This window comes from Amia ocellicauda, chromosome 19, assembly GCF_036373705.1.
Source record: "Amia ocellicauda isolate fAmiCal2 chromosome 19, fAmiCal2.hap1, whole genome shotgun sequence".
Classification (NCBI taxonomy): domain Eukaryota; kingdom Metazoa; phylum Chordata; class Actinopteri; order Amiiformes; family Amiidae; genus Amia; species Amia ocellicauda.
Window position 1 is genome coordinate 23,357,973 of NC_089868.1, and position 26,080 is coordinate 23,384,052.

Genomic DNA, 26,080 nt, shown 5'->3' on the forward strand with positions numbered 1-26,080 from the left:
CAGGCTGTACCGATTTCACAGTGAAGATAATGTCAACAGAAATATGATTATATGCGATTGTGGATTGACAGAAAACTGATATAAAATGTATTAAATTCTGTCTCTTTGTCACTGTCGGTAAAGTGGACTTCACACGATTTCTAAATAATTACCCTAGGGATATTCAAATTACAGACACATGAGAAATCATCATCTCTGGACTAGTAATAAAAGAATCTCCGGTTGACACGCAGTGATGGGGGAATTCTGCAGATAAAACGGGGTATTATTATTAACTGACGGGACGAGCGAACAAAATATGAGACAAGATATTTCCCAAAATTGCACCTCACTTCCTCATATTAGTCACATCAGCTTCTCGATTTCAGACAAACAAGTACGTAGGTATGTCTTAAATATTAGGAGCAATGAGGAATCTGTGATATGTGCACTTGGGCTGAAACACTTCCTATCAAAACAGCTGCACACATTCCTCTTGAGCAGTAAATGCAATATGTAGATCAGAAAAATAACAAATTGAGCAATTTACATCTCCTGTTTGCTTCAGTGTGAAACAATATTAATATTTAATGTAATTACATTGCAAAACCAGTATTTTAATGAATGGAATACGTTTTGTGAATGTTACAATGCTGGTTGACGTTTCATGTACAGTCGCTTGCTACATCTGATTCAATTATCAAATGCAGAAGTCCACTTCTTTCGCAACCTATAATGACGTTAAACGGAGGAAACGAGTGTGGCAATGATTCAGAAGGCTGCAAAAGATTATTCTTTGCCACGGCATCTTCTGTGTGAGCGACTGCCTGTAGGTCAGTGGATGTGGGGAAGTCAATTTGTCCGCTTCTCGCTGCCAGGGTTTATTTTTTTAACAATGCCCCCTGTGTGTCGGGTGACGGGCAGTTTAAGCTCACAGATGTTTTTTTTATATATAGAGGGAGAGAGAAAATTAATGAAACCAGACTGAGACATATTGGCATCACAGGATGGAAACGTCTCCAGACTGCTTTCCCGAAGACTCTTCTTGTTTGTGCTTTGTATTTTTCCAAGACAGATTCCATTAAGATTTGTCGCAAAATTTATTTTGCTTTATGTATTTATTTTGTTTGCCTTCCCCCATGCCTCACAAAGACAAAAAGCAGAAAAGGAAGCTAAACTCACTAGCCGTTGCTGTTGATTCAAGCACAGACGAGAGCTGCACTAATACTGCGTTCATATATTGTTCCCTTCGAAGCAGAAGTAATAATTTAGCCAAAGGATCTGAACACTAAACTTCCAAAGCTGGTTATTTAATCTTCAACCTCGGTCAACTGCTCAGTAAAGCTATTTGCTCACATTGCAGGGAGCTATCGCTGTTTAGTACCCAGTGCCCTGAGAGACTTAGTGCATCTGCACACTTCAACACCAGATAAAGGCACAAGATTTGGAAAAACTGCTGCAAAACTTTTTCAGGAGCATAAGAGCAAATCTGTAGTATTTCTGCCAATATCTTGTCCCATGCACAACTTCTCAGACCTTTTAAATACCTGTGTGCACCATAGGTATCTTCCCTTTCCTCAGACAATTTGAAATTCTACATCCATTTTGGTAATATATATATATATAAAGCATTGTTGTGATCACTTACTTGTTATACAACAGACATAATAGACTAAGACTGGAGTAAAGCATTTGATAATCTGGAACAATTGTCAAGAATAATGCATAAATTGTAAAATCACAGAAAAATGACTCCCAAAACATCTACTAATTCAACAAACAAAGTGTCCTACTGACTCAATCAATGCCCAAATCATTGTCCAACCCTGAAACACAGCAGACAACACAGTACAAAGTTATGAGACACTCACCTGCTTCCAACAGTTAACAACCCACAACTTTTTCTCTCTCTGAAGGCAACAGAATCCCATTTTCTTGTGTGTGTGTGTAAAATTTCCCAGTCTCTTCATTTGAACAGACAGACTCCGAAGCCGAGACGATTTGTACAGACTGGAGGAAACGCAATCGCACTACTGACTAACAGGCACCGACGCTGTACTCTTTAAATATGCAGGATACAGCTGCGGCATCTGGTATCACTCTCCTTGTGCGAGAGCCACTCCTCTGCCGGGTGGCTGTGACCCGCTTTGTTATTTACCGGCAACATCCTGCCCTCCTGTATTGCCCCAGGGTGCACAACAACACGTATGTGTGTGAAGATAAAATCCCCACATTGCAAAACTATGATTTGAGCTAATAGGCTGGTCTGAAAACCATTACACAGCAGAGATTAACAGACAAACAAAGACAAGGATGTAGTTCAGTTAATATAACAGCTGCTCAACTTCACCTGTTCACTTTTCTCCCCCCCACTATAAATAACATTTTTGACTGCTTTACAATGGGAATAAGCTAGAGATTATAATCATTACAGTAATTTAAAAAGGTGAATGTTTTTATTGTTTTACAGTCTTAGATATCATTAAAATCTACAGAGGTGAGCTTGTGAAATGAAGTGTAATCTTCACGAGCGATGTGTTTACTGTAAACATTAGTTTTCCTAGAAGCCCCGATGGGTCTGTCCTGTTGAAAGTGGTTCGTAAGCGACTGCAATGACCGCAGACTCTATTGAGCAGAAAGAATTCGTAATATGTCTCAATTGTTTATCACGGTCTCAAATTCCTCCGCTGTACGTGTCGTAACAAGAACGACCAACTTCAGGAGCTTTTTTAGACATTTACCCCAAAGCAAACCTATTACACGTTTCTTTTCGTGCAGGAAAATAGATTTGGGATCGTAGGCTTATTTTAAAATGCATTTAAGGTGTATCTGCATGAAAAAACAGCCCAGATTAAATGCATGTCTATACTTCTATGCTTGAATCACCCGAGGACCAGTGTTATTTACAGAACAGTAAGTTTAGGTGTTTTAGAGATGGAACGGGACCAACTAGAATTGTATCTTGTTATGTCAACCATTTTTTACACAACTCAGCATATCTAATGTGCTGTATATGTTTTTAAAGTATTTCCTTTGTCAGTTTGGTCCCTGATTCAATACTCTACACCAATCTGAACACCTTAGGCATTCATACCACTGGAAGAATGCATTCATAAGTGAGGTTGTAACTTGGGAAGTATGTCAGCTTTTCACATCTGCTTGTGAGAGATGGACCACTTCTTTACAACGTCCTCGTTACGCATATTGTCCGAAATATCAACACGCCAGGCCCCTTACTAAAGCAACCTTGACAATGTCATCTGGAGTCACCATCTCTGCCTCTGTTGACCAGCTGCAAGTCAGATTACTTGTGTGTGCATGAATTGTGTTCTTTTGTCTTCCTGATGACGTTGGTGGCTTCAAAAAAATAACACCGCGGCTCGGCTGGCCTCCTCTCCTCTCCATTGTAGTCTGGCAGAGCGGGGATCAGGAAGGAGACAGGAAATTTGAGTCACACTTTAACCAGCTGCGGCTCTCCTTCTCTCCCCCCCCCCCCCATCCCCGTCTGGAAATGAACTTTTCTGCAGCGGTTTTGCCGAGCCAGGAACCAGGACCAAAGCGCAGAACAGGAAAAACACCGGTCATTCGTGCAGTCGCCACACTCCGAGCCCCGCTGCTGTTGTTTGGACCGGTCTTTCCTCTGCATTGATTGAGTTCTGACCGGGCCATTCATGACACGTTTCCTGTTATGCAAAACGGTTGTGCCTCTCTTTATCTGGGGTTTTATTTTGTACAGAAGTGACTGCTAATATTAATAGATGCAATACATATAATCTGGATTTCTGTAACTCTATTGAAGTTATAAATTCTGTTCAATTTAATGCACAAGCAAGAGTTTGATTATCTTGAAAAGGAGCTTTAAATATTATGCATGTTGGAAATCAAGTGCCTTTCAGTTTGATTATATAAATCTTAAACTCTTAACGGTGTGAACGAATGCATTTCCACTGACTGCTCTGGATTCAATTAATCAAATTCATCAGCAACGCCTCATTTGTGTTCTTGCAAATGGACACAGATAAAACATTTTTACATCTAAGAGCGTGTATTTATATTTCCTTAGTAAGTAAGCATGCCATCACAGAAACACAGACCTGTCATTTCTGAATCTCTCCGTTAGGTATGTCAGAGATCAGTGCATCTATTAGTTGGATAAAACCATATTTGTGGAGAATTTGAACATTTGGACAAGTACAATCTTCATACACTTCTGTGTTGAACAGACACTAAATATGTCACCATGCACAAAACATCCAAGGTCTGAAAATACTCTCAAAACCAAAAACCCAGTATCTCCACTTTGCATAGACAGTTACTGTAAGTATTCATTCACAAGCATTACATGACACTCAAGAAAAACGTAATCTGTGTCAAAAAATAAATACAAATATAATACTGCAGAATTCTAAAGTATAAATCCATAAAATCTATAAAACTACTATCATCACATGTTGAAGTGTTTGGAGTAACACTGCAATATTTAATGTTTGCCTTCCTGTTTCATAAAAAAAAAAAAAGTTTATCCCAGTGCCTCACTAAAAATGAAAAGAGTCTTAAATTAAAATCCTTACCTTATTGGACGCCATCTCGCTGACAGACCGGTACGTTTGAATCGTTTCGAGCTGGTCTAAGCACCAGTCCAACTCTTCCATAGTTTCCATCGCTAGCTTTTGATAGGACTCTTCTGCAAACAAACACATGGACATGTAGTTAGGGTCGAGCTCTTCCATGCTTTCCAGAGCACTGTCACTGCTGCGGCTGAGCCCTATGCTGCTGAGCTTCGCACAGAGCTCCTTCATCATGAGTATAAGGTGTCACTTTCTTTCACGCTGGTGGGATAGCAACTTGAAGCCCTTTTCCTTTTTTTCTCCCTCTCTCTCTCTCTCTCTCAACGTGGAAAGCCTGCCCCCTGGCCTGTGTCAGCTTTGATGTCAGTGAGACCCTGAGTGAGTGAGGACGGCGGTGGGAGGACCTTGCTCGCTCTCGAGTTCATTTACATACACGTACGGTTATGTGGAGGAAGCGCTAGACGTTTCCTTGAAGGGATGACAACCTCTTATCAGCTATGAACCAACTGTGTATTTGATTCCTCAGATAAGCTCAGACACTTCACAGAATTATTTAAAAGTCACAGGGAGGGGGAGGCTGAGGGATCAAATCAGTTTTTTCTAAGACAGTCAAGCCTGTGTGTCGGAGAGGTACGTGCACAAAAAAAAGGTTTCCTAACGGCACAGTCTGAAATTGCTGCCCCAGACAAGTTCACAAGAGGTGCAACGGTTCACACTTGTGTGCCGACCGAGATCCCCCTCTCTGATCGGGGCTACAATCAAAGGAGGGCTGTGTTTGCGCTGCAGCATGAGACATCAACCCTATTCCCCCGTCTGAGGACAGTCAGCCCCTTGCCTGTTTGCCAAGTAAATCAAATCCTCCCCTCCAGACTTCAGACCTTTTGCCAAAGTACTGGAAAATCCCGGAGTGGACTGACACGGGGAGCGGAGCGGAGGCTGCAGCTGGGTTTCGTCAACAACACGCAGAGAGAGACCCGCCGCTGTAACACAACTCCGGGGCCTGGGTAGTTTCTCGGATTGCTCGTTTGTGTCACAAGATTATTTATTATTACCGACTTCTCGCAAGCACAGGTGGTGCATAAATTGAAGCCGTCATTCTGTGTGACAGCAGAATTCAAGTCATGGAGACATTAAACTTCAAAACCTCAGGAAACCTCACTGCCTCGTCTAGCGACCACGTTCAAGGCTAAACGACGAGGTTTTGACATTTAAAATAATTCAGACTGCACTGTGAATAACGCACAACCTTGTTTGGACGAGGCGCAGCCATGAAGCAGTAATTCCACGCATAATACCCGCGTCAAGTAACTATTCCTCTCCGACAAAAACACAGTTTACAAATATTAGTCCCCTCAATTTGCATCATGCAGGCTCGTCTTTCATAAAACATGAAAAAGACTCAGAGCTGGTTCACCACACACACGTAAGAAGGGGGTTTCCGGCGCTCACCACATGTGGCAGGCGCTGATGTGGTTGCTGGCTCTTCTCTAAAAGAAGGGCGAGCCAGGAAATTAATACACAGATCTCTTACCACTAAATATGAGGTCATCTGGTTATTAGAATCAAGCTCTGCTGCAGAAAGGTTAAAGAGTATTGGGTCTAGCTTTGCACCGTTACAAAAATAATAAATCTCCCCTGATATACTTGTGATATACACTTAGCAAACAAACAGAGACCGTGCATACGTATCTCTGCTTCAGATCTGTGACATAAAGTAACATAAACTCCAGTCTCGATTTTCCTTATCTGTCAGGCTTCAACTTAAACCCGCAGTCTTGAGAAGACAGTAAGAGTTTTAAGACCTGCCACTGACTAAATCTTCCCAGTAGGGTTAAAGTTGTACAGAAAAAACAAAAACTATGATTTGACTTCCTAAAACTGAAACAGTGATGTGGAAACACCATTTTTCAAAACCTAGAACCACTACCAGGAAATATGAAAGGAAGAATGAAACTGGTTTCCCATGAAATAAGCACATGTGCCAGTGCGCGTGCGTTATTTTGTTTCACCGAGAAGAGAAGCGCACCGTATTCAGTCTTACACAATCTACCGTAAACCAGGTGTCACTGGATTCACTATAACTCATCCGACTGAGACACACACTACTAACAATCAGACCCCGCTAATGTTGATATTAAAAGGGCACAATCGCACCCTGCCAAGAAAAAGGAACAGACTTTATGTTCAAATTCGTTTCCAGAGACACAATGAAACACACAAAGGCACTAGTAGAGAACCGCGGAACCCGACACGTCAAGAGAAAGAGAAATAAAAGAAAACACTTTAAACAGGCTGGACCCATTCAGGCCTCACACCCCTTACTGTGTTTATAGATGAAAAATGTGGCAAACAACACCATGAGCACAGATGATAGTCTTGTGCATCAGGTGAAACCGAGAGACACACCAGCAGGAAGAACGGAGTAAAAATAGCTTTACATGAAGAGGGAACAGTATCTAGAAGTGTGGTTTCTGTCCTCAAGAGTTTTTCTGTCCTATGGGGCAGCTCTCGAACTGGTGGAAAACTCCAGTACAAACCCAGCTGTATGAATGGGTATTTGTATGTAAAAATAATGTGATGTATTGTAAGTTGTCCCTGGATGTCCACTAAGAAATGTCATAATAATAATAATAATAATAATAATAATAATAATAATAATAATAATAATAATAATAATAAAAGCAATACTAAAAAGCTAATGTGAGCATCTTCAAAGGCAATTACAGATCGTAGAGTCATGTTGTGAGTGTCCCGGCCAAAGCGTGAATAACCAATTTACTTTTCTGAGGTTTTTATTGATATTGAATAGGATTCGGTTTAATGTCCCATTCCGGGGATGTAGAATAAACTGGATGCTTTCTTACTAATGAGACAGAGACTGAAACACACAGAACAGAGTTGCGGTGTGACACCACATAAAGCCAAGAAGCGATTGGATTTCAAACCCTTTTCTCAGGTTTCAAATTACAAATCGCTGTCTCTCTAACACTGAGCGTAACTCGATCCCCCACGTTAGTTCCCTCACGTTGTGTAGAATTGCATTCAAGGAATATGCTGGGACTATAAATCGGGGTGTACAATAATCTACAGTAAGAACCGTCCGCACGCACAAGACCACCTCTGTGCGGAGTTAAATCGAGTTATGCTCGTTAATATCTGGCTGAAGCTCCCTGTCGTGCAAAATGTTTACAGTGCCCCGTTTTACTGTCAGACCCATGATGAGAAGAAAGAGGGTATTTGGTTGGAAATATTGAGAACATATTTACCCTGGGTCACCTCTGACATCTAAGACAAACCGGGGGAGAGATTAGCCCTGCTCTGGGTTCCCGTGGCACGCAACGTTGCACACTTCACACTTCACGCACTCATGCAACAGCACTATTGTCAAGGAATTTGCCAGCAAAACAAACAAACAAGTTTGTGTTCTCACTTAACCCAAATGAGACTTGTGAGTTACGTGCAAAATTGTCAGGCTGCTATGAGGTCTTGCATTGGTATCTGACACCCAGAGATGCACTCAGGACGAGGTTAATATAACTAGGAATATAAGATAAATCGGGAATTGTATTAAGAGATATTGGGTCAAAGCATTCTGAAACATAGAAATGGCTTTGTTGTTTCACCTGACTTGAACTGCCAGCCCCCAAAGGGAGGGTACGCACACATCTCAATGGTGGCATTGTTATTGTGACTTGAATTTGCCCCCAAACAGTCTTATTAGCATGGATTAGGGGGCATTAGCCCTTTGTGAACCATCTATTCAGTGCAAAGTATGCGAGTAAGAGTTTGCATGGATCTTCTCCTGAAGTAAAACAATGCATTTTGTTTAAATGACACACGATCGAAGTATGAAATAAAGAACAGGCGACTACTATACAAGGACAATGTGTTGCAGGAGGAAAAGTCAGGGAAATATCCTGGGCAAGGAAACCGGAGCAGAATCCGAGAACCCGCATCCCGTTTCTCTCCTGCAAACCGAAAAGAGCTCAGTCTTGTTGTTCGGTTTTTATGCAGGCGAACAAAAACAGAGAATAAATTAAATGTCGCACATCAAGAATGTGCAAAACACAATCGGCAGGAATACATTTCTCTCCGTTTTCTGATGTAGGGAGTCCAAAGTATCTCATTTAAAAGGGAAAGTAATGATTTCAGGATAGTCAAATATCAGAAGGGGGTTTTTGTACTCTCCTCCTTCCCCTTACAGTAGCGTTCTGGGAATTGAAATTGATTGCCTGACAGAGGGACCATTGTTTGCTTCTGCACAAAAACAGAGACCGAAAGTTTCTTGTGGCGTTTATTTGGTGGCTAAATCTATTGAAATATCAAAACAAAAGGAGTCGGTTGATTCCTTTCCTCCCTCTTTAATTCTGCAGGGCAGCTCACAGCGTTTGGCATGGGAATACTGCTGGGTTGGGCAGCCGTCTACTTTATGACTGTGCTGACGTCAATTGCATAATTCAAATACTTACGAGGGTGCATGCTTCCAGCTTTCAAGGACCGGTTTGGGGCCGAACGCCATAAAAACCTGAACTGGACTTCCTTCTGGATGGGAATTATAATGAGTTCACAAAGAAACAGAATAACAAGCATCCAGAAGAAACGGAATTCTGTTAAATGTGACCGAATTCCTTTAGATATACAAGTAAATCTAACTATAAAACTATAAATGTGGCTAGTTATTTATATTATCCATAGCTTTAATTTACCATAAGACAAAATGTTAAATATCTATATATATACTGCATATATTCGTAATAGACGGAAAGTTTGCAAATTCAGACAGCAGAGATTCTTTAAAGATATGTTTTATAACTTTCCCCTCTCTCCCCATGCGTAAACAAAATAAAAAATGAGCTCTTTGGCACCATTCCCATGCCGTTTGGATGTGAAAAGCAGTGCGATCCACCTTGATTTCCACACCGTTATCGCTTCATCTTGTGAAGGGCTATGTGAGGCAATTGGCAATGAAGTTGCAAAGTGTTAGACTGAACATGCACCTGCTTCTTCAACATACAGGTACTCTGCACCGATCAAAACAGACTCTGCGCTCCATACACGCATCATTTCAAAATCAGTCGAGGGATCTTCCTCTCGCTCACTTCTACGGTTACCTCTGCACTCTAAAGCATGTCGGAAGCGTAGCATTCAAAGGGCAACGGCCAGCATCAAATACTCAACGAGCTGCCAAGGGGCAAAGATAGCTGGCCGGCCGAAACAGCTGCAGCCCCGGACCACCCCCCGCCCCCGACTCTCTGGGAGTGTTGTTTTGACTGGTGGTCTCCTTCAACGACGTTTAGTTTAATGAAGCGAGCGTTTCATTCGCAGGAGAACTTTGCAACTCGCAAAGGGTCGTTAGATACCAGGAGCAAGTTTCAGGAAAGCTCACGCGTAACTAGGTGGTTTATAGCCAATACTAATCTGGCAAACAGATGAAATGAGTACAAATATTTACAGTTGTAATATTTCATCAATTGCTCAGACCCTGGCTGCAGGCAGACTTGTGGTTTGCTGTGATCTGTACCTGCTCCTACAGCCCATAATCATCTGCTTATGATGTGTCTGCAATGGTCTGTATGAAACCCCAAGGATATTGATACAGTCATATAAAGTCACTGTTCATACCGTAGGTGTGTGTATGCACATACATGTGTGTCTGTATGAACAGGATATAGAAGTACATGCACTGTGAGAGTATTTAACTCAATGTGTGGCAGATGGTTGACAGGTTTTGTTTTTCTTACTGGAAGGTTTTGGAGAATAAAGTTAGGAGGGCACACTTAAGAGGAGTCTAAAAATGATTAATACCATGTCTGACCCATAAATATTTTTATATACAGGCAGACAGATTCAAAGACTGTTGTAATAATGAATGCCTGTTGTTTCTTAATAATTAGTGCAATCTGGGAACCGCAGAGATAAAATCTAACATTTGTAACACAAAAATAAGTACCACGTCAGTATACTGTAAGGACTACCAAGAAATACTTTCACAATTTGCACCCATCCGCAAGATGAGCCAGTGCTGATGGGACCTTTCACTCACTAGACACAAAATGGGAGAGGGATCAACATGTACCATGACTTCTGTACCAGCCTGTGATCAGATTACACAAATATGTATGTGTTTGTGGGCCAATCTTTCTGTTATCGTCCTTTCCAACTGATTAGATAGGATAGGTTGAGCACCCTGTCCGACAGTGTTTTCAGAGCTGATGCACACGTGAAGATACACACATCTTCTCAATCAAAGCAGGTCAGAAGTGGAATATCCCAGATGCTGAGAACACAGCTGGAGACAGCATTCAAAACTGTGAAAATCCAGTTTGAAATACATCATCGCTGTGTTTATATAGGGAATTAAACAGGGAATACAAGTCCTCTGCTAAAGAGTTATGATAATGGTGGTTTCCCATTGCTTACTCACGGACACGTACTACATTCTTAATTCTTAGTGTGATAAATCATACTTTGTTTTATGTTATATGTAGTTGAGCAGCCAGGCACTGAGCACATTGCACATTGAGTTTGGACAAAGAACAGAGCTGTAAATATGATGTGTTATGTCACACGGTCTCCAGGCACACAGAGTGATAAACATAAGTCTCGTCTCACAGCAGCGCCGCACAACAGAGGGCGAAGGAGTTTGGGATGAAGACGTGATATTCCACACTGCCAGCACAACCACATCCCTTCAGAGGGCGATCGGCGCATCAAACACCAGCCTCATACGCAGTCTGTCCAGCACTCTTCTGTCGAATATACAGATAGCCTGATATTTATGTTTATGTTGTAAGTCCTCCCACCCCCACCCCAGATAATTATCATCATTATCACAATCGTAGAAAATCAAATACATCCTAAAGTGTAATATTGGGCATATTCTTCACTCGCCGTATACTTCTTTGTAAGGACTGCAGTCATATATGAATAAATATATGAATGAGTATAAAATGCCACATTAAGCTAGGATTTCAGTTACTCTTTTTGGGCTTTTTACAATAAGTGTTTGGCAAAGCTGTACTATAAACCATTTAGCTGATGTTACCGATTCATTCACAGTCCTGGGAGGGAGATGCTGAAAAAAGCTTGGCTGGAGAATCAAAGATCTGAAGTCAACATTTCCTGATGATCTGTCTTCTGTGGAAAGCCCTCGGGTCTCCAGGAAGGACGGTTCCTGTTTAAATTTACTACGGCACCGCTGGGCTATAACTCTGGGTCATGATCTCTGGAAATGATTTGATCCTCAGAGTTCCCCCGATCACCGAGAGGTGCGTCAGCACTAGGGCCCACTTGGGAGGACGACGTAGGGCTGAGTGCCTGGCCGTCCAGAAGAGAAACACTTTCACAGAAGCGGCACATTATGGGGGGAAAATAAGTTCTAGTGACAGTTGGACTTTAGCAAAGACTGCCATGAACGCTTGTAGTGTGAGAAACGTGTTTTCCCATAAGAAAGGGTTCGTTATCTCAGCGTCCTGTTAGTGACAACTCTTCAGCGCCGATGAGGAAAAGAGCATAAAGTCCTACAGTATGAAATGTCCTTTCTCTATAGATACATATTGAAACAAACAGACCAATTAACCCTTCAAACTGGAAAACATGGAGATGAACGAAAGGAAAGATCTCATTCCTCAGAAAGACAACGAGAAGTTCACAAATTAAGAGTCGCAAACAGTGTCAAAGGAGTGTCATAATTATGGTAAGGCTTCTGACTCACATTAATGCTTTCAGCAATTTTCTTTTACTTCTTTAACCACGCCCGCTGTCAAGAATCAGTATCACGAAACCTGCCGGGAAATAACACCTGTTCTATCGTCCTACGTCAAGACATAATTAAGAAAACAACAACGACAACAACAACATGTCACTTAATGAGGACCGGCAGGTTGAAGTACGAGGTTACAACATAAGAAATTGCTGTATTCATAGCATCTTGTACTTCTGGTCACAGAATAATTTCACATAACACAAACAAACGTGTACCAAGAATTCATTGGAAGGGTTTTGTAAACGACTGTGCAATACATTTCTTAATTTTGAAAACTCCAAGATTGTTTATTGTAGCTTCACGAAACCCAGTTGACTTCATAGCTAACAAACCATTCATCAGAAACCAGTCTGAGAAGAAGTCAGATCTTTGGATCACTTTCTTCATTAACGTAAATACTCGTGTGATTAAAAACCACCTCCGTCTCCATTTAATGGCTTTGATCACCCTGAAAACGTTCGGACTGAAACGCTCCAGGGAAAAGGATGACATCAGGAAATTGTAATGTTAGATACCTGTGCTTTTGGATTCACCCGAGGCACTTCTAAACGTGTTAGGAAAATAAACCACCTACATGTAGTATATTGCTGTTTGATGAATGCACACTGATAAATCGTTTTTTTAAGTACTTTATTTCTCTATTTTCAAACTGCAGGAAATGAGCACTTCAGAAAAAAACGAGTGACTCGCGCAAAGTGAAGCTATTGTATAAACACAGTGCTGGAAGTGAGGATGGGATGAAGGGTGAAGCACGGAGTAAAAGAGAGAAAGATTACCCCTCAGTATCCAATGCTCCTTTTATGGGATCCAAAATAAAATCACAACCTAACACACAAAGTGAATGTCTTGTAGGGCATAAATAATCCCAGTCCTCAGTCTCTCCATTGCCAGACTATTCTACACTGTACGACAAAAAGCTCTTGAAAATGCGGATGAGAAAACGAGCATAATAAAAACAAATCTGTGGAGCAGAAACCACTGAATTAACAGCATTAATATCACAGGTTTTTCTGACTCTACCGTCCAGGAATGCAGCTCAAAGCGTCTATTGAACTGAAACGCATAAACAATAGTTTTAGATACAGACACGGCTTTAAACACAGTGCTGGTGTTTGCCTGGATGTTTGGCTCAAAGATTATACCATACCTCCGTGCCGTAATTTCTATATTTCACGAAGTATACCAGTATGAATTGATCTCCTGAAATATAATACATATTACCCTGTATTTGCTGAAACAGGGTGGTATTAAAGTGTTGATATTTTGACGAGAAAAACAAATTAAATATACAGGTGCAGCACTGAAGGTGAAAGAAAATGCTATACTAGTCCATCTTGTAAATATGAAGAGAAGACTGACTAGTCCACAAGACCTGACCTCATCCCTACTGAGCGAGTATACGACTCCATAAAGACTTTCTGAAACACACAGAATGTGGCTTTGCAATTAATGTAACAACATTCAACACAATCTGTAATAAATGTTAGTTTTACCGCAACACAAAGGCCAATGAAAAGATCTCAACCCCCAGGCAAGATGAATGGACTATGGAGAGACGCATGTAATCAGCACAGAGACGGGCAACAAACAACACCCACGTCTACAACATCAACAGTGTGTCTTTCTTCTGGAGCTGCCACTGTGAAGTTCATTTGCTTTGCTTGGGTTTATTCGAGTACGATTTCAATGTGCCGTATAACGCTTTTACCACGCTATACCACAGTAAGGGTGTTGAAGGGACAGGATGTTTCACAGTCCTTCCCGTAAGCAAAACCAGTCATTTACTCACACATGGCCAACCGTGTAATTGCTGCGCCTCTAAAGCCTTTTGAATGATCTGATAATGTATTCTTTGTATTCAGTGAGAAAACAAGCACACGGGCATACCGACATATAAAGGCCCCACTGATGCTTTTACAATCTGATGATAACCTGAAAAGACTGCATCGTTTATTTATCAAAAACAGACGTCAGTTTGCAGGACTCACAAAGGATTCAGCGGTCGCCCTCATAAAACGCAATTGCGCAGAAATAACTTAATAAACATGCTCAATCTAATTTCACAAAGTGCTTACATTTTTTTCTAACTTCATAAATTAACAAGGCCTTTTCTTTGCTGCTCACAGAAATATAGTCTCAGTGCCAGCGTTTAAAATGCATGTTTACTCACATGGTGGTTTTGTAGTCTGTTTAAAATGTAATCATTAATTTTGATGTTCGCAGCCTCTCAGAAGTGTGTACAACTCTTGACAAACTCCAAAAGCACACCTGACTTGACATTGTGATCCAGTTGTAATCTTTGATCTCCTTCACCAGACAATGTTTCTAACAAAGCTGCCGATTGGCCGCTTCGGCCTGTCACTCAAGCAGACTGACAGCCCACAGCAACCAATAGGCAGCTTTGATAGAAATTTTTTTCACATGTTCCCCATAGTAACACGCAATGTTACACATTGTTATGGGGTATACAGGCAACCCGCATAACTCACACTTAGGACCTCGTTGGTTACTGGAGGACCGTGGTAAGTGGAGCTTTTATAAGTTGTAAGTCAAGCCCTTATTTCCCACAGTCACAGTGGTATAAATGAAGCCTCCATTCTTGGAATCCCATGCCCTTCGTAGCCTAAAAATACCAAATATGATGACGGAAATGGAGGAAAACGAAATAAAAACAGTAGTATATGCTTTTACAAACATTTATTAACTACAAACAAATATATATAAACAAATAAATAACTTGGTTTCTTGGAAAAAAGAAGGTGGGGGAATTTGCATCACTACTCCTGTTCTCAGAAACAGTGAAGGGCAAAAATATTTCAAATAATGCAATAAAATGGATGCTGCATCGTACACTGTCATAAACGCGAGCTGTGGTTGTAAATTGGGGGGGTTTAGGGGCTATTTTGCATTTTAAAATTGGTCGTAAATATGATCGGTCAGAAGTCCGGGGTCACCAGTACATTTAGCCAAGCTGCCTATAGGCCACCCACCTCTGAACAGTATTGTCTTTTTCAGATAACTGTAACGATCGAACTAAACACTGCATCCCACCTGATTGATTGTCCTTTTTCAAGAAATTCACACGCACAACACAAAACACCCTGACCTCTGATTTGGGATAAAGGTGCTTGTTGTGCCCGTATTTATCTATATTCAGTCACAGGACCCGATTACAAAGAATATCAACGATGATTAGCGCCAATGCTGTCATGCACAGCCAAACTGCTTAAAGCCGCCTTTTTGATTCATTTTTTCTGGGAAATATTTATTCTTCTAGGACGGCTGACGTATCTGCCCGCATCTCTCCCATGAGTGCGCTGCCAATCACAGGAGGGGAGGATGACAAATGCCACGATGTTTACGATGCCCACTGTTCTATTTTTCAGTGATAGTGGACAAGGGCGTCTGCGAAGAAATAAATAATAATAATAGTGAAGCTAGTGACATAATTATTGAAGCGATGCACCCTTTGCGCACTAAATGCTGTTTTTCTAAGACAAAGGCAGAATCCAGGCAAATATATTTACCTTCTTCACAGTACCAAGGAACTGTTTTTGCTTGGTTCAATGTATACCCCATAATAATGAGCAAACAGCACAAACTCACATATTACAAGCATCTGTCCTCATCTTTCAAAACATCACACACCTCAACACCACATATGACACGCGCAGATTTCCCCCCTACCTTTAACCAAATCAAACTGTTACTTCGGCTGCAGCGTACCACAGGTAAACAGAAATTGGCCGTTCTTTAACTCTTCATTATGGTAATTCTTTAATCATTCCCCTTGGATTACACATTGACGGTTAATTGAAGGGAATTTAGCCATACGGTTACTGAACAAAAACAGCAGCATGTGTATATTTGGTAGGAAGAAGTGAGCAAAATAGATATCATGGCACTGCTAAAGCTTTCTGACACACTCAGGGCTAGAGCTAAATGCACGGTCACACTGGGGCGCTTTGGGTCTTTCCATTGCTCTCATAAAAAGACAAATCTGGAGAGTCTGACAGTCCGAGCCCTGAACACCATCAACAGGAAATCCTTCTGCCAGGAATCCTGAAAACATCCACCAAAGCTGAGGAGTGTGAAACTAATCTACCTGTTACAACTACTCCAGTCATCACGACAAAATTCCTTCGAGCCAATCTGTCATATCATCTCCGGAGATCAACCAACACCGAGATAATCTATGCATTCAGGTTTGCCAAGACAATATGAACTGTCTTGAACTGTAGCACAGCAGGCACAACTAGTACTATTAAGATGTTTTGAAGTATTACGTTGACACCGAGTGTGATATGAAACTGACATAGCAAACGAAGTGTAGGACAAACTCTTTCCCTGGTTTAGAGAGTGTAAATTCGATTCACAATGCTGTGCAATATATTTGTTCAAGGAAAAAAAGCATTTTAGACATTTCATGGCCCACAGCCATCTATCTCAAGGATGGAGCCATCCTTGTTGACTTCAGGGGGCAGTGGGGCGCTACATCCTGTCAAAAACATTGTGAAATGCTGTGTTTTGAATGTTGTTGCGTCAATATTTTGGAATCGCACAGTCTATACCGACAAAACATACATATCAAGTACTTCCCCGTTATGTTTTTTCTATTGTTATGACTTTACGTAACAGTGTCAATCCAAGCAATATTTAAGAACTGCGACTCCAGAGCAACGTCTTGAATCGGGTCACTCGGAAATTAAAAGCAATGCCATGTACATTCCCAGTCAGCTAACAGACAGGTAGTTTGTTAATTGGTTTTTGAAAAACAACTACTGTTTTGTCCAACAGGTTACGGCAGTGACACAAAAACAGGAAAAATCTGCCGTCTTTTCCTGTTCTTACACTTTGTCTAGTTGACATGGAAGACAAAGCTCAGGACCCGACAGGAAATCATTTTTTCCCTTTCCTTATTGTCTTTATTAGCAATAAAAGGGGGAACTTTTGTTACATCACTTTGTTAAGCAAGATTGTTTCGAGTTTTTTTTTTTCATTTGGGAAGTAAGAGTCTTATAACTCATCCGGTAACATGGTTTATATAAGAAAGAAGAAGTCTAATAAGAGTCATAATACACACACACTCACACAACACCTGCAGGTGTAGTTTTCTCACCTCTCATGAATGTTACTCATTTAAATATACTTAATCATCAGTGATATATTTTCTGAGTTGGTTGAACACTGACTCAACCAGGAGACTCCAGTGGCTATAGGAAGCATCCTCCCCTTTGGACTTTTTCACAGTTTGTGGTGTTAAAACCTTTTTTGTCTTAGATTTACACAACCTACACAACACTTTGAAGAGGCAAGAGATGTATTATAGTGAAACAACAGTTAACAACAACAAAAATTCAACATAAATGTCTTGGTTAGAGAAATATTGAACCCAGAATCGATACCTGGTAGAACATTCTTTGGCCGCAATGACAGCTTTGAGTCTTTTGGGGTGAGTCTCCACCAGGTTTGCACATCTGGATTGTGCAATATTCACCCATTCTTCTTTGCAACATTGTTCAATATCTGTCCGGTTTGGTGGACAGAAATCTCTAGGAAATCGACTGTCTTGTTTTTAAGCCACTCCACCGTTTTGGCTGTGTGCTTGGGGTCATCGTCCTGCTGAAAGGTGAACCCACGTCCCATTCTCAGGTCTTTTGCAGACTGAAGCAGGTTTCCCTCAAGGGTTTGCCTGTATTTAGCGCCATCCATTTTGTCCCCTACACTGGCAAACTTCCCTGTAGCTCCTGAAATGATTTAGGAGCGTCATAAGCAAAGGGGGTGACGACTTATCTAATGAAGACTTTTCAGGTTTTTATTTTTAATTGATTTGTTTTCTTAACCCCCCTAATCTTTCCCACATTGAAAGTAAAGAGTAGGTTGTGGACATGTAACAACAAAATGGCAAGACAGTGGGGTAAAAACATCCTATTGCCACTGCATACTTTTGCCTGCCACTCCACTTAACCCAGTCAATGACATGTATAATTAAAAGTTTTTCTTTATACCCTAATTGGTATTCACCAAAAACTGAAAAGATATAATGGATACATAAGCATAGTTTAATTAGCATTTTTTCTTTGTATTAAATTAATCAATGAATGGCATAGGTTTAAGGGTGTAAATCATATCTATATGTACATCCCTTTAAACAATTATCTTTTGTACAGACAAAGTTCTAAAGAAAATGATGGCTACACCATAACATTACCCAGAATCCCTTAAGACATGCCAGTGCTTCTTAAAAGAAAACCGATCCCAAACTCAGATTTACCAATAGTGCCATTCTCTTGTCTTCCTGCGCAGGATGCAACTGTCCGTCCATCTGTGTTTACAGGAAGTCAACAAAACCCACATGCACCCCGAATGACGTCAATCCAGATTGACGAGACTGAAACTCTGAGCCTAACGGGAGCAGCTGACAGGAAAATGAATCCCCGACTCCAGCTCGACTTCTGTCAGGCACTACAATGAAACGCACAACGGGTCCTCTGTCTCAAGTGCGTCGTCCTACCGGTGCCATTCAAGAGGCTACGTCCACAACGGATCTCACTGTTTGTGACACATCACAAACAACAACTGCAACTGTTATGTGTGAGATTCGGTTAAGTCTGAAACTCCTTGCTACTCAGTTCAATACTTCAGATCAAACACATCCGTTTCAATTGCAGTACAGCTTTGAGTGGATAATTGGGCTTCAACTTTTAAAATGTTTAAAACTACTTCCTTAGTGAGAAAGTTTGCAAATGGTGTCCTTCACAAATAGTTAGCTGTGTGTAAGTGTATGCAAACAAACAGGATGTGAAAGACCACCACAGAAAGCTACTGTTCTACTGACACATCCAGGAAACACTTTCTGAAATCGTTACAATTTACGCTGCCACCATAAATGTTCTGTAACACCAAACTATTCATACTATTCTGCTGCACAATAAAATCTGAATTTCTGGCAAATGCCTTGCATAGTTTCTCACATGTATGCACACAAAATACTGTATATAGACCCTCTACATGCATTTTTCAGTCTTCTAAAAAAATGTTGACACAAACCCCCTAAAATAAATACATTACCTTCACACAAGCTTCATGAAGTTTAAGGGTCTGGAAATAACACTGTTTCCTTAAATCTGTCTTAGTGCAGTGAAGACAAAATAATAAGCCGCCCCTGGCTCAATGGTAAACGTGTAATTACTGTATGAAGAAAAGTCAGTAATTGTCGATGAGTGATTAGGGGGGTTACAAGTTCAAGTTATGTGGCCTGTCACGTAAGCTCTGAAAACGATGAAGAAACACCACGTTGTCTTTCTGTCTCACTGCAAAAACAAGAAACTAAAACACTTTTAGAACCTCATAAATCTAGAACTGTACACGTAAGCAAGAGCATTTAAAAAATAAACACACAAAATAAACACATTGTTAAAAACAAACATGCATGTAACGGAACAATGAAATGGCTCCTGTGTTCAGCTCTCTTGGCTTGTGAATTTTGTGTATTTTACAGATTGTGTCTGCAGCACACCTTGTCTCGGGCTAAGGAGACGCGGTGTTGTGGTTTTCCGGGAATCCCTCGAATCACTCCCTCCCTAGTGATCCCGCTAAACCTCAATGGACCGTCGTGTATCTTCTGCATTCATGTGAAACTGGAGTCACTAATTATCTAGAGACGGTTTTAAATTTAATTTAGGAGAAGTATTTAACCCTACCTGGCAGGCAGACTCTTGTTATAGGTGGTTGATTTGCGGTGGGAGACCTCCTAGAGAAACAATAATAATAAATACTATAGCCTCAGAATGTCATTGTAGCCCTTTAAATCAAATAAAGAAAATCCACCCCACTGTTCCACAGATATTCTTCAATTGCACACTAATCAGGTTTGAAAAAAGGGCATCAAAGCACTTTTAAACCATACCACCTTGAGCAATTTCACACCACTCAAAGAGACTGAGATTAATCAAGAACCAATCGTGTCAATGAGCTTGCCTTAATTAATTAAGTTCATTAAGATTGTCTTTTACATTGATCAGGTTTTAATCTGGTTCCAGATATGCACGTTTGTTGCAGTATGACGTGCAGTAGGTCAGGGTTGTGATTTATTAAATATGATTAGTGTGTCTGGCCTATGAAGGAAAGCGTATTTCTTCAATTGCTGTGGAAAACCCAATAAATATGGCTAAGTGACACAAAAAATCAACATGTTCAAGCTTTATAATAATCTTTATGAAGTCCTATCAGGATGCAACAGGTCAATCTTCTGTCATAGTCTGCTGTCAATGGTAATAAAAAGGACAAACATGAATGTTAGCGCTGCAACATTCGAATAATAAAATTAGTCGAGCGTAAACAATATTAGTTACGTATTCGATGAACTTTCAAAATGGCGGAAGGTGAACGAACAAAAGCTCAATCGTCTGGAATTAACCCAGAAGTGCACTGAACTATCTTGTGTACTTTCTAAGAAAGATATGTCCGTAGACAACAGTACAAGTTCAATGTTAGAGCATTTAAAACGGAAACATCCATGCGTCTTGAGCGTCGGACAGAAGTTATAGTTCTTACTCGGCAAGTTTACTTCTATTTTTGTCATAATTACTTTTGCATCACTTGTAAAGAACTATATATATTTACTGTGAAACTTCATGTCACTGTATCATACTACGGAAGAATATTGCCGCCACCTGCAAAAAAAATAATAATCGTGGCAGCATTTTGGCAAGAAAGTTTTTTTGTTTCGCAGCAAATATGCTTTTCGAATTACAGACATTTTACAGCACATACAAATATGTGACACAGTTAGGGGGGTAGGGGTTCAAAAAGCAAACCAAAGTGCATATTTTCTACTTTCCTCATGGCTACCTTGCCCCTGCAATAATTTTTATAAATTCCAGCCATTGCTGTCATTCGCGTTTCTTCAACGAATCACTTAAATTGGCCTGATATTATTGCACTGCAATCTGGGAGCTATTGTGCATCTTCCAATTAATAGTTCTTATTCTCATAAAACTCACCCCGATTCTGTATTTTATTACATCATGTAACGTTTTTAATTGCCATTAACAGGGTGGAGCTATGATGAGTATAAAATGATTAAAAGCTTCGATGATTCTGTATCTCGATTATTCAAATATTCAAAAAAATGATCAATATAAATCAACTATTTTATTAGCGGAAAGTTGCAGCACTAATGAACATTGATGTTAGTGTTAATAATTTGAATCAAATTAGGCCAAGTACGGTTAATTTATTATTCCAATACAAGTGCTTACTGAGGTCAGTAAACCATGACATCATCTATGACAGGCAACCTGATAGATGTGCATATAAACATTCATGATTCATCCAGTTAAAAACGCCCCTCATTATTATAAACGAGTGTAAGATCACATTGTCTTTATCTGCACTGAACCAGTGTCAGCCAATTATTGTACAATTTAAAAGGAAGAAAACAGAGGTTCCTAAAATCACAGATACGTCTTTTTAAGTGGATGAATCTACAACCTGCCATATATACAGCATCATAAAGTGAGATGACACACGTTAATATACTGTATATGAAGCAGATATCATTAAACCTGAATGTGTTATGACTGAAAATATGACGCATAGTTGCTTTGTTTTACCTGAGAAAAGCCCTGCATCTTAGTGAAGGAACAGCCAGACATGTCAGTGCGGTTATATGTAAGGAAATGTTCTCTGGGCTGTTATTCAAGCGTCTCTGATGTTGTCTTATTAAATTAGAGACATGGACTAGCCTGCTCCCTAGTGGTCGATCCAGGGAGCTGCATGTTTGTCTGGTTTGGTACATGAATTTTGCAGCTTGGCCTCAATAATGTGCCCAATCATTCATGAAAAGATATTGGAGACATTCTAGTAATTTCAAAGTAAATCACATATTAACATTCCTAGTATCTCATTATATGCATACTATGTCATTAAAACTTTTTACTGCATCAAGTTTATTACTTACTTGTTTGAAGCACATTGGATGTTGGTCAGGACAGTAAAGTTATTTCTTACACTGCGAAGACTTGCAAGAACCTGAGAAACAGAATTTCACATCTGAGTTAAAAAAACTAAACGATAAAGAGAGGAGATTAACAACTATTACAGTTTATAATGACATTGCTCTGAAGTCATATTTACCTGAGCAAAAGGTGTAACAATCAAGTCATCTCCGTGTCTGGAGGAGAAAGAAAACAAACCGCATTTGGAAATTATTCCGAATTTCATACCATGCCATCGACAATATGTAACGAACAGTCTGAAGCAGTTATATATAAAACTTAACGCTGATCTGGTGTGCATGTAAATTATAAACCTATACAAATTGAATCCAATTGTTTTAAAATATATCTGCACAGACCCTTGGGCCATAAAGTGCATGTGTCTCGGTTGATACACAAAAAGTTTGTTTCCTACATACACTGTTTATCTGAAATCAGACAGTGCTATTCATGACCTAAAACGGTAAATCAGATTAAATCAGGAGAGAGAGAGAGAGAGAGAGAGAGAGAGAGAGAGAGAGACCAATTCATTTTAATTATGTTTAATTTATTTATACTTTCTTGTTTTATGTATCGGCTGTATCACACATGCTTTGGCAATACGGAAGAAAGAGATCAAGCCAATGAAGCTCAATTTGAATTTAACTGAATGATAGTGTGAGAGAGTTAGAGAGAGAGAGGCAGAGAGAGAGAGCGAGAGAAAGGCAGAGAGAGAGAGGTTTAATTGATGTATGTGTTTTTGTTAAATTGTTTATATGCATCAATTATATCACATGCTTTGGCAATACTTATATACAAATGTCATGCCAATAAAGCTTACATTGAATTGAATTGAATTGAATTGAATTGAATTGAGAGTTAGAGAGAGGCAGAGAGAGAGCGAGTGAGAGACAGCGAGAGAAGAAAAGCGCATGAGAGAGAAGCAGAGAGGGTGAGAGACAGAGAGGCAGAGAGAGAGAGATAGAGAGAGAGAGAGAGACAGAGAAAGAGGCAGAGAGAGCGAGAGAGAGAGAGACACACACTGAGAGAGACAGAGACACACACAACTCGGGCTCAGATGGTCTTACAGCTCGCTGGCAATGGACGAGTTTCTGGACATGGACTTGGGCGAGAGGTCGTAGTCGCTGTCCGAGCGGTAGAGGAAGGACTCGCGCCGCTGGCTGTGTCCGGGGAAGTTGGTGTGCAGGACGAGCCCCGAGCCCGGGCTGGCCTGGGGGTCCAGGGGGCTGCGACTCGGAGACGGGCCATTCTCCACATCAAAGCTGAGGACACAGAGGACAGAGGGACGGCACGGGTCAATGTCAGTGTCACTATAAACCTCTCATGTGTGAGGCCATTGAACCTCATTTCTTGGTACAGCGGTTGACTGGGAGACACGCTGTATCATGATGCTGCGAAGTCACATGACACGAGTCAACAACCCCTATTAAAATGCATCCTGTCAATAGGTCTTGTATTGGAAAAACATATTCATTTATAGAATACAGTACTGAGAAAAAGTAATGAAGGGAGAATGCCCACTCAGACCGTATTTACTGTCATAACACCGCCTGAGAAGAAACTGTCTTTTTAAAGAGGCGTAACGGTGAGGAATGTGTCATTGTTACTTTTTAACTCACTCATATAAAGGAGTTTTTTTTCCTGTGGTTGGTTTGTGTGGGTTGGTCTGTGGTAAACGTTTCATACTTGTCCGCTGAAACAAGTGTCTCCTCCGTCACTACTTTTACAAATATTGAGGACTACTATTAGGATCAATTTCAAACAATTATCAGACAATTGAATCAGCAACAAATCTGATCAGTGTGAATATACCTCCCTAGTAGTAAAGTTTTGGAAATTTGTTTCAAGGATTTCCCAGGAAGTGAAGAGGATAAAGCAGACTCTCCGATCTGTATTTAGATAACACTGCAGGGATTATATAACATCAACCAAGACTGAAACAAACAAACAAACAAACAAACACAAATGGTGATTCCCACACTCCTCACAAGATGGAAACCAGTCCTGTAGTGTCAGAGTCAGAGAGGGCTGCTTCAGAGGCCAGGAATGCAATAGTGTGTCGTATTGCAAGTCATTGGTGTGTAACGATGAGGGTACGAGAAAGACGCATGCAGCCAGGAGTTTGGTCAAAGACTGGCTATTGTGTGGGGTTGAAACACACAGGTTTTGACTTGCGACACTGATGTGTGTCGGGTGTTGTGGTGTCCCCTGACCTCACCTTGTGACCGGCATTCCAGGTATGAACATTTGAACAGCACTGGTCTTTTAGTCTGTATAGACACCCCGACTGGAGCGCTAATTAAGCCCTTAAAACACATCTGCTCGAACACTTTGGCTTAACCGACAACCTCTATATAAATTGGAAGCATCGATTTTGTCAATTTCCTGAAATAAATTACAGACAAACACTACTGCCGGGGCATTAATACGACTGTAAAATGTGAAAATGTCTCATTGTTTGTAAACAGTATTGAATGTTGTTTAAGTGTTAATTGATTGCAAGGAATGAGGAGGCCAAATACAGACAATTTTGCGTTTAATAGCAACAATTGTAATAAATTGCCTGCTTTTTTCATATATGTATGTAAGTCGCAAGTTTTAGAACACCTACATTTTTCCAGTTTGTATTGAAGTGTACGCAGTTTAATGTCTCAATGTGCTCTGAAATTAAAGCATTGAACAAAAACAATTGCAGATAAAAAAATAAATCATGGAATCGTTTTGTTTAACAAAATTTAACCCCTTAAACTGACAAACCCCTCTGGTACCAAATCCATGCGCTTCTCTTTAATCCCATGTTTACTCTTCACTGTTGTGTTGTTTGCCAAGTGTTTGGTATCCCAGGGAAGCCGAGACACTCAGCTTACTAGCAATGTGAAGCATTCTGTGATGTGAAAAATATGGTTTTTATACCCCCCCCGCAGCATTTACGCACCCCTTCTATGCATTCTGAAATCGGGGGGGGGGGGGTTGGTTTGATAATTGGTCTGAGTAGGAATACAAAATCTCAGAAAATATTGACTCAAATGCGCAAAAGGTTTTAAACACCCCAATTTTTACATTTTTAATTGAAATTTAAGCAGTTCAAGTCCAGTGAATAACCTGAAATTGTACAAAGGTAAGCGGTAAACTGCCAGGTTAAAAACTGAAAAATAATGTACATTTCAGAGTTATATAGTGTGTTACTACACATATAACAACAGGATTCCACGATTTCTTTTTTATCTCCTATTGTTTATTTGTTCTGTGCTTTAATTTCAGAGTACATTGAGACATTAAACTGCGTACATTTCAATAAAAACGTGGGTGTTCTAAAACTTTTGATGCAGTAAAGCAAAGTCACAGATCCGCCATCAAAGGTTTCACTACAGCAGCGACTCACAATATTTACATTAGCACCAGTGGTACGCTGCACAGTAAAAATAAATAAAAAGAAAGTCAATAAAGAAAGAAAGACAGATAACACAGAAACAGTGGTTCAGCCCCTTGAAATAAACAGGAGAACCCGACACAAGGTCACAAGGACTTCAGTCACCAGGAATCCAGGCTCAGTGTCCCAGCGCTCAGCCGGTCCGTGAATGAATTCAGAGACGCACGCGGCCCAATGAATATGCAGCGTCCACAGAGGCAAATTAGCATCGGCTCTGAAGGCTTACGCTACTGCAGTTTACCATATTAATCATATTCCTGATGCACGTTGTGTGGTTTGAAACACTTCTATAAAACATATGCATTGTGTTTATTCTGAGTAGGCTTTGCTCGGCGAG

General features: G+C 40.4%; 1 protein-coding gene across 2 annotated transcripts in view; it reads right to left on the bottom strand.

Moving 5' to 3' along the window:
• Nucleotides 1–26,080, bottom strand: part of pde4ba (phosphodiesterase 4B, cAMP-specific a) — a 108,730-nt gene that overhangs the window by 12,128 nt on the left and 70,522 nt on the right. For both annotated transcript variants that reach the window (XM_066692648.1, XM_066692649.1), the window contains 5 exons: nucleotides 23,381–23,575; nucleotides 22,453–22,489; nucleotides 22,277–22,347; nucleotides 20,016–20,065; nucleotides 4,551–4,663 (listed from right to left, as the gene is read on the bottom strand). In XM_066692648.1, coding sequence (XP_066548745.1) covers nucleotides 4,551–4,663; nucleotides 20,016–20,065; nucleotides 22,277–22,347; nucleotides 22,453–22,489; nucleotides 23,381–23,575 — 466 coding nt within the window. The remainder of the gene's footprint in view (nucleotides 1–4,550; nucleotides 4,664–20,015; nucleotides 20,066–22,276; nucleotides 22,348–22,452; nucleotides 22,490–23,380; nucleotides 23,576–26,080) is intronic.